Source organism: Gossypium raimondii, chromosome 13 (genome assembly GCF_025698545.1).
Source record: "Gossypium raimondii isolate GPD5lz chromosome 13, ASM2569854v1, whole genome shotgun sequence".
NCBI classification, from domain to species: domain Eukaryota; kingdom Viridiplantae; phylum Streptophyta; class Magnoliopsida; order Malvales; family Malvaceae; genus Gossypium; species Gossypium raimondii.
In genome coordinates, this window is record NC_068577.1 from 44,659,227 (window position 1) to 44,671,878 (window position 12,652).

Sequence of the window (12,652 nt, forward strand, 5' to 3'; positions counted from 1 at the left end):
CATGAATTTGTTCATATTGATTTGAATTGTAGAAATTACCACTAAGCAATTTGCTCAGTGTGCGATTTGTTTTCCATGCCCAGGTTAGGTTCTATTCAAAATTCCTGAGCATTAACTTCAACATCCAATCAATGATCCTGGGCTCATCAATGTTTGTTCGTTTATGGATTTTGTTAATAGTTGGCATGTATCTAATAGGTTAAGTCATGTTGGTTTGGTATTTTAAGAATGATATATATTTGTTTTGATTATATATATACTCTTTTGATTTCAATTGTTGATGTATGTATTGGCTTTCCTTATTATTAGTTGCAAATGGTTAATAATCTTAGTTGAAATGGTATAATCCTATATATGTTAATGATCCTAATGATATTGGTGTGAATGCTTGAGTTAGATTGAATTGCATTAGGGATTAGTTTTGTTGAAATGGAACATTTGCATATTGAGAGTAGTGTGTATATATATAATTATGTCTTGAAATGATTTAAAGAAGTGCATATGGTAGTTAAATCTCATTTGAATATGTTTGGTTTTGGCTTGGCAAAGATTGCAGGAAAAAAATCTTAGAAATTGTAGAAATAGTATGTGACATTGCGACGTCAAATGTATCACATCATGATGAGAAATAACATATAACGTCATGGCAAGATGAGGAACCCCGTTATCTCAACGAGGTCAAAACAATATATGGTGTTGCGACGTCAAGTGGCCTGATGTCATGACGTGACAAACTATTTGACGATGTCACGACGTGAACCCTAAATTTTTTTAAAATTTTTTTACGATTCAATCATATTTCGATCTCGGGTTAACTTTAAGCTTTCAAAAGCTTGTATAATACCCAATAATGATTATTTTTTGTATTGTTTACTTGTAATTCTTATGGATTGTATGTTTGATGGTGTGATTTCGTATTTAATTTGATTGTAGTTGCTTCGGCAATGAATGTGACACCTTATAACTCAGACCCGACAATTGTGTCAGGTATGAAGTGTTACACATGGTAAATGTTATTGTAAGAGTACTTATTGTAATAACCATGTTGGGGTTATGGTGGCCTAGTTTTGTATCCTTGTTGATTGGTGTTGGTAAGCTACATTGAATGATATAGATGGATCATAAAATTGTTAATAGTTGATTTCATTCTCTAGGTTTTGCATATTTAAATGCTCTCATTGGGTATAAACATTATTTTTTATTTCCTTCCCACAAATGATGTCGATTGTTAATGCATAATTTGGTGGAGGATGTTGTGAGCAGTTCACACGTGGGTGCGAAGAGTCGTTAGTTAGGGGAGTTGGGGATTCTAATGATATTTAGGTCGAGTTTCGAAATAGGTAAAGAGTATTAATCTTCTTTGGGGAAAGTGGGAGCCTATATAAAGGAGGGGCTTGGTAGAGTCCCTATGGACAAATGTCCTACTATGCTAAGCTGTGGCGTGCTTTATTTGGATGTGATATAGTATGGCCTGACTCTAACTTTTTTAGATCCAACGATAGAGCGATGAAAGACTTTATTAAATGTGATGAGAGTAGCTCTTGGCGGAACCTTGACGTAACCCACATGACAGGCATGTGAGACCATCAGTCTGACTAGCCCTTCTCAGTCAGGCGCTTTATCTGGTGAAGGTTGATCAAAAGAGATGATTGGGTATAAGAAATATAGATATATATTGGGAATATTATTTATATATATATATAAGTTGATGTTGAAAACTTTTTTATCTATACTTATCATAAAACCCTGACTAAATTAGTGTCATGGACTAACCGAATATGAATGCAGTTGGGAAAAGACTAATATACATTTTTAATTGACACATAATATTATTATGATAATACTTTTCTATTTTCATACTTTTATATAGTCTTTAAATATAAAAAAATCGAAAACCCATAAATTTAAAAATCGAACAGATGTTTAATAAAGTTTATATAGAAGCTTTTATCACTCTACCTATATTTATTGTTGAATAAATTAAAAAATATATTTTTATATCATCCACACTCAGACATCTTCTAATATAGAATAAATAGTTTTGATATTTTAATTCAAATTTTAATATCCACCATGCAGACTAAGAAAACATTTTATACAATGATAAGATAGACAAATAAATCATATATGTATATATATGATTCACCCTCCAAGAATCTGGCCATGTAAGAGTATAGGAAAGTCAGCAAAATGCACCAAAACAGATCAACACTCTGTTTCCTTTAATTTTCTGTCAAAGTGAGTATTGAGGAAGCAGGCACAGAGAAGGAAGTACATTTGTAAAGGAGAATATAATATAAGTTGTGTCCTTTTCGTTAGTTCTTTGTTTTTACTGCCTTTTGGCTTTCCTTTGTATCCTATTTCAGTCCCTTTGCAAAACCTGCCATCTCTGAAGCTTTTGTATCAATTTTTCTATAGATAAGATTCTTTATGAAAAAAACTGAATTCCGAAGCTACTTTGATTCTGATGAAGAAAAAGCTTCCTTTTTTGCATGATTTTGTTGAAAAAATATAAAGAAATGAATGTTTTAACTTGTTTTTTCTTTGTCGTGATGCAGATATAACCTCTTTAGAATCTGTGGGAAAGTTTTGCATTTTGGAAGGTTCTTAATCCAAGAAAAGGTAGATAAATCTTTTTTTTATTTTTTATGCTTTGGTGTTTTGTCGATGTACCCTTTTATCTATTTGTGTAAAATTTTATTGAAAGTAGGGAAATTTTGGATGTTAAAGTGAAGCAGATGGTGTTTTTGTAGAAATTTGGGAATGGAAGATAGATATAGTTTTCCATCCTTGAGAGATGGGGATTTTGAGGAAGAAGATGTTTGGGCAGTTCTTAAGGAAAGTAAGGATTCAACTTACAAGGTTGGACATTCCAGTGAACCTTCCATTCCTGATAGAGGACATGTTCCAAGTGCTGCAAGAATGATCCCAAGAACTTTGTCTGCAATTAATACCAGCAGTAACATTGGCAGTTGTTGTTCTAGTTACAGTCATGAGGCTAATGATGTTAAGCAGCAATCAGCCCCAGAAAACATCCCTGATTTGTCAAAGGTTTCTACAAAGATGAGGAATGGTTCATGGCATGATGATGATGACGATGATGATGAATACAATTCCATGCTTCCACCACATGAAATTCTTGCAAGGAGGCTTGCAAGGAATCAGATTTCGTCATTCTCAGTTTTTGAAGGTGTTGGTAGAAAACTAAAAGGGAGGGATTTGAAGAAAGTGAGAAACGCTGTTTTAACAAAAACAGGTTTCCTTGAATAATGTTATCACATGGTGATCATTCATAAATGATAATTGAAAGAGTTTCCTCTTTCAGTTTTCATGCTAGTTTATTTCAGTATATAGATCCAGTTTTACGTTTTTACATAATTGAATCAATGAATGATCATTGCCATATTAGTTAAGAGTTGAAGATATATAATGGTAATCCATGTACACGTACGTGTATTAATAAAAGTGCGTATCATACTGATCATGTTTATTATACAAAGCTGTGAATGTCATGAATCCAAACCATATGTAACCCATAGCCTAATTTTACAATTAATGTTGCAGTGTTAAGAGGTAATGTAATGAAGCTGTCACATGAGCCAGAAACTTGAACCACCTTGTCAATCAATTTCAAACAAGTGTCGTAATATGTGCATATCAAACAAAAGATTGGACATGTATCTTTGCTATAAGTTCCAAAATTGGGACCATGACCTAATTGATGATGTTGTTTTCTGAATTTGTCAGTTTTAGGCTTTCCTGTTAGCACAATAAATACAGCAAACTCATTCAATGAATAAGGGTTTCGTTTATTCCTTCAATTGCTTTCTGTCACTTTCATTCTAAACTTTTAAAACGACACAGTCGATGAACTTAACATGCATTTTTGTCACATATGTTTTCAGAAATGAAGTGTGAATCTCGTACGTTAAAATTTATGCTAATCATGAGATTTATAGTCAAAATGACTCTGGATATTAATGATATGCCACAGTGAACATAGAAGACGTCACAGTTTTTGTAAAAGAAAAAAAAAAAGCGCAAACAATCCCATATCGACTGTGAAAACAGAAATACATATTTGATAGGTTTTGTGTTTTTCTTTTTCGAATGTATTTTTGTTCTAGTAGAGCGTGGATTCTTATATTTGTTATGATTTAATTATATTTTATTAAAGTAGCTAGTAGAGATAGAATCCCATCCAGCGTCACATTTAAAGGTAAAAGCTATAAGATGTTTGTTTCAGCTGAGAAAGCTGATCCAGAAATGGAGTGGGTAGACGGGGAAAGCATTGGCAGTCAGAGGAGCGATGGTGATCATCAGAATACGAACAGACTGGATGAAATCTCAAGGTTGCGGCCTTTGGAGGTTGATAATTAATGCTCGGAACCCAATGGAGATGCTGAGCCAACCTTCTTGTTGGAACACATGCCTACTTGTAGTGATGCATGTAGTGGTAACGGTTTTGCAGACAGTAGAATTAACGAGCAGCACTTCGATGTTGAGGCAAACCTTAGCGTGTTAGAGTCAAAGGTGGATGAGGCTGGAGGTTTACCTTTGGACCCCACAGCTGAGTATCCTTTGACTGGGGGCTTAAATAACACTGGTCTTGCTAATGGGTTTTCTCACGAGGTGAGATTGGAGCAAACAGCGGCCCAGGGTCAGGAGCAAACCCAATTTAAAATGGCTAGGAAACATGCTTCAGGGAGAAAGCCCCTAGATACGTCAAAATTTCGCTTAGCTCAGGTGTGTTTTCTTTGCAATGTCTTTTAACCTTATCTCGCGGAATACCAGGGGTATGGGGAGGGGGGAGAAAAGGAGAGCTTCTAGGAAATTTGTAATGAAATGGAAAACAAACTCGAAGTGGTCAAAGATGTTATTGTCAAGAGAGTTTGGGGGGTAGAGGGCGGTAGGTGGGTGTTTTCGGCTTCAATCGGCTTTGCTAGGGGGGTTTATTATCAATTTGGAACGAAGAGTTCTTTTCTTTAGAGGACAAATTGATTGCTCCAAGATTTATTTTGTTGGTTGGTCTTATTAATGAATTAAAGTTCAGATGCAGTTTTGCTAATGTTTATGCTCCAAATGATGATGATGAGAGGGCTCAATTTTTTAGCGAATTGGAGGCTAAATTAAAGGAATGGTGTTGGAAAACGTCAGTGACCGTCATTGGTCAGTGGTACTCCGGTGATAATCGCAAAGAAACAGAGCAGAGTAATAGCATCGATAGTTAGGGAATGAAAAAGAGGGGAAATAAAAGTAATCTGAAATATGCTTTCATTAAGAGATAAACGGAATATTTTTAAATTACACCCACAACCTACTTATATATCAACATATTAGTCCCTAACTAATTAACTAAATAACAACCTTTAGTTAGATTTACAAACTAACCAGTAACCAACACCAGCCTTTCAACACTCCCCCTCAAGTTGGAGGGTGATAAAGATCCTTAACCCCCAACTTGGACATCAAATACTCATGTTGTTGGACTCCAAGTGCCTTTGTCATCACATCTGCAAGCTGCTCATCAGTAAGCACATGTTATGTCTGAATTAACCCTTCTCGTATTTTTTCTCTAACAAAATGGCAATCGATTTCAATGTGTTTATTTCGCTCATGGAATACTAGATTTGCTGCAATCTGAAGTACTGCTTGGGTATCAGAAAACAACAACGTTGAATCAAATTTATCAAAACATATATCTTTTAACAGATCACTTAACCACGCTATTTCAGCAACTGTTGATGCCATACTCCTATACTCAGCTTCAGATGATGAACGTGAAACCCTGCTTTGCTTCTTTGACTTCCAAGAAACAAGTGAATTGCCAAGTTTAATACAAAAACCAGTGATTGATCTTCTAGTCACAGGATATGCAGCCCAATCAGAATCACAAAAGGCAACAAGTTGCGCTTTGTTTTCAACAGCCAAAAAAATCCCTTGCCCTGGACTCTTCTTTATGTACCGAACAATTTGAACTGCTACTTCATAGTGAGATTTCTTTGGTTTTCGCATAAATTGGCTCAAGTGTTGAACCGCATATGATATATCTGGCCGTGTATTTGTTAAGTACAACAATGAACCCATAAGTCTTTGATATGCTAACACATCTAGTAGCAACTCATTATTACAGCCTCTTAAATGTACAAGATCATCATATTCAGTTGTGGTAAACTTCTTATTTTGCTCAAGTGGTATGCTGGCCGGCTTGGCTTCGCCGAACCTAGCATCCGATATCAACTCTAATGCATACTTCCTCTGACTTAAAATGATGCCCTTATTTGATCGTGCTATCTCAATGCCAAGGAAATACTTTAGTTCTCCCAAATCTTTCATTTTAAAACTCCTATGAAGAACCTTTTTTAACCCATCAATCATCCTAATTTCATTTCTGGTAATCAGCAAGTCATCTACATAAACAAGTAACACAACAATTTTATCACCTTATTTTTTTTGTGAATAAAGAATAATCATGTTTGCTCTGAACATATCCACCATGTAAGAAAGCCTCAGTCAGCTTCATATTCCATTGTCAAGAAACTTATTTCAAACCATAAAGGGGCTTAAGTAAACAACAAACCTTATGCTCCATCGAAAACCCTCCGGAAGGTCCATGTAAACCTCTTCATACAAATCACCCTGAAGAAATGAATTATACACATCCATTTGAAAAAGCGGCCAATCATTCATAGCAGCAACACTAATAACAATATGAGCAATAACTTGTTTCGTGACTAGAGAAAAAGTCTCTTGAAAATCCACTCCTGCTTGTTGCCAATAACCTTTACCAACAACCCGTGCCTTGAACCGCTCAATGGAGCCATCAGATTTACATTTCACCTTATAAACCCATTTACAGCCAATAGGAATCTTACCATGAGGCAATCACATCACCCCCCACGTGCCATTCTCTTTTAAAGCCTGAATTTCCTATTTCATAGCATCAATCCATCTCGAATCCAGAATAGCCTCTTAATAAATATGGGGTTCAGTAATAGCAAAAATATTAACAACAAAAGAACGAGAAGGATATGGCAAATGAGAAGAAGAATAAAATCGAGAAATGGCTTACTGACCTGTCTCAAGTGAATGAGCAGAGGATTGGTTAGAACAAACATAATCTTGCATCCATTATGGTTGCTTAGGAAGATGCGAAGTACAACGTGAGGGTGGTGTAGGTGATGGAGGAACAATAGGTGAGTCGGGGGAATAAACAGGATGAACGGATGATAAATCGGGTAGTGAAGCCATGATATTAGGGAGATGGGAAAAAGAATTATCAAGGTCAAGAAAAGTGGTACTATTAGATGTAGGGAAGAAAAAATGAGATTGAACAGGAAATTTAGAAGGAAAAATATTTTCATGAAAAATGACATCCCGATTAACAAAAAATGTTTTCTTGTGGAGGTTGAATAAAATATAGCCTTTTGGGGGAAAATTTATCACGATAATGAGGCGTAGTGGCGTAACAAAGACAACCAAAAACCTTTAAACAAGAAAGATCAGGTAATTTCTTGTAAAAAACCTCAAAATGACTTTTCCAATCTAAAAGATGAGTCGATAAACGATTAATAATAAAACAGGCTGCTAACACACACTCTCCCTAAAATTTTCTAGGCATATGAGATTGAAATCTTAAAGAGCGAGCTATCTTAAGTAAATGTCAATGTTTACGCTCAGCCATCCCATTTTGTTGTGGAGTGTGAGTACAAAAACTTTTGTGTACTTGGTGTTGCAACATCAAAGCTCACGAGGACTTAACTTCAACAATTTGGCATTACAGGTAGACTGTATGTGGAGTCACAACATCAATCTGTGGGGGTCGTAGCATCAAACTTTACGGTCACAACATAAGCCTTCAAGATCGCGATGTTGTAGGCAGTAATTAGGTTTGAGGGGTTCAAGTCATCCAAGGGTGCAAGTTGCGACATCAAGGACTATGGTCGCGACACTAGAGTTGTAAATTATCCTTGGAGAAAATTGTTTAGGATGTTGCGACATCGAATGTAACACCCCGATTTCCAACTGCCAATTGAGGCATTACACAAATAGAAGCAGACTTATACAGGTTTGATCTTAATTTAGTTACTGGGTGAAACAACTGAACTAGGCGATAACTCAGAAGGATTTTTAAGTGACAAAACAAATCACACTATAAAACAGACATAATTGAGTTTAAAACTTTCAATTAAAAACTTTCCTTTAGAACAAAATGCTGACAATATTCATAACTTTTAAACAGTTTGGTGTATACAAGTAGAAATCATTTCACAAGACAGGACTTAATAAACTTTAACAAATCCCTCAAGGCATAACATTCTTATAAAATTGTAACTAAATAAGAAAAGTATTTTATTACAAATTCAGATTTAGAACAGAATTGCATGCCACCCTAAAACAAATGCATGCTAAAAAACTAATAAAGGCGAAGCTCACAGCAAAGGTCGCTCTTTTTGGCTGAGTCCATTCAACTAGTTTACCACAAAACACCATCTGGAAGAGGGGATGAAAATGGGCAAGTTCAAAAGAACTTAGTGAGTTCCAGCAAAGAAATCTCAACACTTAAACAAGAATGAAATTACTCTACAAGTTCATAAACACAAACTAATACATTAAACTCTACACGTCAAGATACACGGGCGAGCACTCTCATATCATTGGCGAACACTTAACCATGGTGGATAACCTTTCAGGCGAACTCTAATATCAAGCATATAATTTCTTACTTACATCCAAAGAGAGAGCTTAGAACTTAATAAACCTGACATTCCTCATTTAACCCAACATTTCCTAACATTTACCTTACTTCTTAGACATCTCATCAGGTTAATTCATAATCGCCTTCAAAATTCATTGTCAGTTGGGCGGATTCTATACGCCAGTTTCCAACAGTTAATAAATACACTATATTTTCAACACAGGAAATAGGGGTTAGAATTGGCTTCTTATCGTTCAACTTTTCTTTCTATCATAATTTATTCATAATAACAACACATACATAATCATATTTGCTTACTCTTTTCAATATATGGCATATAGCACATACAGAGTCATATTTGTTTACTCTTTTCATATCTTAATGTATAACACATATGTAGTCATATTAACTTATTCTTTTCATTTTCTTCCTTGGGTTAAACCTCGAATCCATTATTCATATATCAGAATAGATTTCACATTTCTTATCATTTTGAACACATGTTATAACACCCCAAACCTAGCCTAAACGTTATGGCCAAATCTGGTGATGTCACATTGTAACACCCCTTACCCGTATTCGACGCTGGAATAAGGTACGAGGCATTACCAAAACACATACATTTATAAACGTATTAAATTGAGTTATAAAATTTCATACAGATTAAAACTTTCAAATTATTATCTTCGAATCGTTAATTAGGGCTTACAAGGCCCAATATATATATCCTCATTCGATCCAAGCCTTATAGCTATCGCCATTTGTTCATTTCATAGCCATATATGAACTTATAATCCTTCACTTTCTCATCATATGAATTTATCAATTATTACTTGCTTCTCGCAAGTACTTAAATTGATCCGTATCATTTCATATTCTCGTATCGTCATATTTTTCCTATTAAACAATTGTAATATATTAAATATTCAATATCTTGTAAAGATTCGCTAATCTATCCCATATACTTTCACACAGATTAATTCACAATTCACAAGTCTTATCATTTCAAAGCTTATAAGACACATGTACATATCTATACTAACTCGTATGAGTCTCATACTCATTCATATGCTAAATAAATCCGTTAAATCATTTCAACATCGAAGAATCCACATTATGTCAGAAACAATACTAATAATAATCATAAATCTTTTCATATTAATTTCATATATCACTTACTGAACTTCAAATATCGTTTCATAAATATGTAATTCACTAACACATCTTGCCATATACAATATCCAATTGGTGAAATCACTTAATTGAATTCAACTTCAACAATCACAACAAATCTATCACTTGAGTGTGAGTCCATGTAACACTTACCAACTTTGTTAAATTAGTGAACGTCTTATGAAATTGAGTACTTTATTTTCTCGATGCCATAGTCCAACTATGGTCTTACACGTAATCACATAACATATACCAATGCCATAGCCCCGTTATGGTCTTACACGGAATTACATATCACTTATTGTCATGATCCATCCATGGTATTTTCCGTCAATTCGTCTTTATCACTGAACGAAAGTACTCAACCCTGCATTCTACTCAATTTGAACTTTCTTTCCAATTTATCTATCTTTCTCAACAATTATAATTCCACCATGAATATATATATAGAATAATACATTATGTCATGCATAATACTAACAAATAATTGTTTGGTTTCATCCATATGAATTTACAATTCAATTCATAATAACTAATTGAAATGAAACATTATGTCATTTCTAATTCAACGTTTATCAAATATAATCGGCATATGACCAATTTATACACAAATCATTCATATATTTTATTTTTCCTCCTCATCCTCTCCATTCCACATCCTTAATGTACATAACACTCTTATAAATAACATTTTCTATAATTTTACTATTCACTCACATATATATTCAAAGCTGTCTATTCGAGTCAGAGTCACTAAATTATTTTTATCTAGAGATACAGAGCTCCAAGTTAATATCCGCTAATTTTACCTAAAACTAGATTCATATATCTTCTTACCATAAAAATTTCAGAATTTTTTGCTTAGCCAATAAGTACAGCTTATCCTTTAAAGTTTCCCCTGTTTCACTGCTTAACAATTCTAACCTCTCTTCACTAAAAATTAATTATCTCACTGTATAGAATTCGGATGGTACTTACGTTTATTTCACTTGAAAATAGACTCATTCAGGATTCTAAACATATAAAGTTTAGCCCGTGATTTTTTGTACAATTTTTAACAATTTTCCAAAGTCAGAACAAGGGATTCCAAACTCATTCTGACTCTGTCTCACTAAACTTAAAATATTTCAAAATATATAAGTCTTTTTCTTGCTCTGTTTCTTTTATGTAAAAATAGACTCATTAAGCCTTCATTTCATATCTTATTCACTCTCTAATTCGATTTCCACCATTTTTAGTGATTTTTCAAAGTCACACAACTGTTTCTGTCCAAAACTATTTTGTTGCTAATTTTACTATTTCATAATTTCACTTTTTCACTTTTGATCACTATTCAATTCAATTCCACAAATATATTCATCATTCAATTACACTGAATCGTTACATGATCTCATGTATTTTCACTTAGTCAATTTCCCGTTGAACACTCGGAATATACACGGATACGTAGAGAATTAGCACATAAGTGCCACACTGATATGTAGTCGAAGCTACCACTGATACGTAGCCAAAGCTATCACTGATATGTAACCGTAGCTACCACTGAAATGTAGCCGAAGCTACTAATAATCAATAACACTGGAAATGTCCACGGGCCTACTCACACAAGCTATCAGGTGTCTGCGACACATGCTAGATCACCCAGCACCCGAGACTCACTGTAACACTGGTCTCTAGTGACATGTCACTTGTATCCACTTCTATTCCTAAGTTCAACTGGGAATTTACATTTAACACTTTATTTTACACACTTTATCACTTGAATAATTCATGAACAATTTTCCTTCCACATTCAATAGTAATTCACATATCAAATATAATTCACAATTTATAAAAATATATTGCTATTATTTATACATAACTTACTTTGGTGCAACAATATAAAAATTTAGCAATTTAGTCTTTAATCTTTTCTTTTCTCTGATCAAGGTCGATTCCACTTCTTTCTTGATCTATAATAACAAATTTGACTTATTTAATACTCACATTTATCAAAACAGTCCTTGACTCAAACTTTGGAAAAATTATAATTTTACCCCTAAACTTTTGCATATTTACACTTTTTCCCCAAAGCTCGTAAATTAAAATTCATCCTTATTATTATGTGTTATGACATGCTGAACATTTTTCCCTTCTATGGCAACATCGAATTCCCACTTTAACACTTACTTATGAACATTAGGTATTTTTACAGATTATGTCGTTTTACTCGTTTTCACTTAAAATCGCTTAGCAAAAGTTGTTTAACATAATTTCAAGCTTCATATTCTACCATAAAACATCAGAATAAACAAATTTCACCTATGGGTATTTTTCCAAATATAAACCCTAGGTTAAATTATTGCTAGAATAAGCTAAATCAAGTTACCGAGACTACAAAAACGTAAAGAACATTAAAAACGGGGCTTAAAATCACTTACTATGGAGCTTGGAAGCTTGAAAACCCTAACTAAGGATCCCCCCTTGTAAAATTCGGCCAAGGCTTGAAGATGGACAAATTTTTGGCTATTTTGGCCTTTTTAATTCTTTTAATTGCTAAATGACCAAAATGCCCTCAACTTAAAAATATCCTATTTCACTTATCTCATGTCCATTTTTCTCCAACAAGTTAACCAATAGTCTAATTTTCATTTAAGGATCTCTAATTTAAAATTTCATAACAATTGGACACTTTTAACATGTAGAACTCAACTTTTGCACTTTTTATAATTTAGTCCTTTTTACTAAATTGAGTGCCTAAACGTCGAAATTTTTAAAAACAAAATTTTCAAAAAATCATTT

The 12,652-nt window shown here is 33.8% G+C and overlaps 1 protein-coding gene across 10 annotated transcripts; it reads left to right on the forward strand.

Annotated features, from left to right (window-relative positions):
• The first annotated feature begins 2,068 nt into the window (after positions 1–2,068).
• Positions 2,069–3,465, forward strand: LOC105782802 (hypothetical protein). 10 transcript variants are annotated; one of them, XM_052626093.1, is made up of 3 exons: positions 2,069–2,300; positions 2,559–2,622; positions 2,708–3,465. In XM_052626093.1, exon 3 carries the CDS (start codon positions 2,764–2,766, stop codon positions 3,268–3,270), a length of 507 nt encoding a protein of 168 aa, XP_052482053.1. In that variant the 5' UTR covers positions 2,069–2,300; positions 2,559–2,622; positions 2,708–2,763; the 3' UTR covers positions 3,271–3,465. The 10 variants fall into 10 exon arrangements, with proteins under 10 accessions (XP_052482053.1, XP_052482050.1, XP_052482055.1 ...); XM_052626090.1 differs by having other exon boundaries at positions 2,711–3,465; XM_052626095.1 differs by having other exon boundaries at positions 2,731–3,465.
• The last annotated feature ends 9,187 nt before the right edge of the window (positions 3,466–12,652 follow it).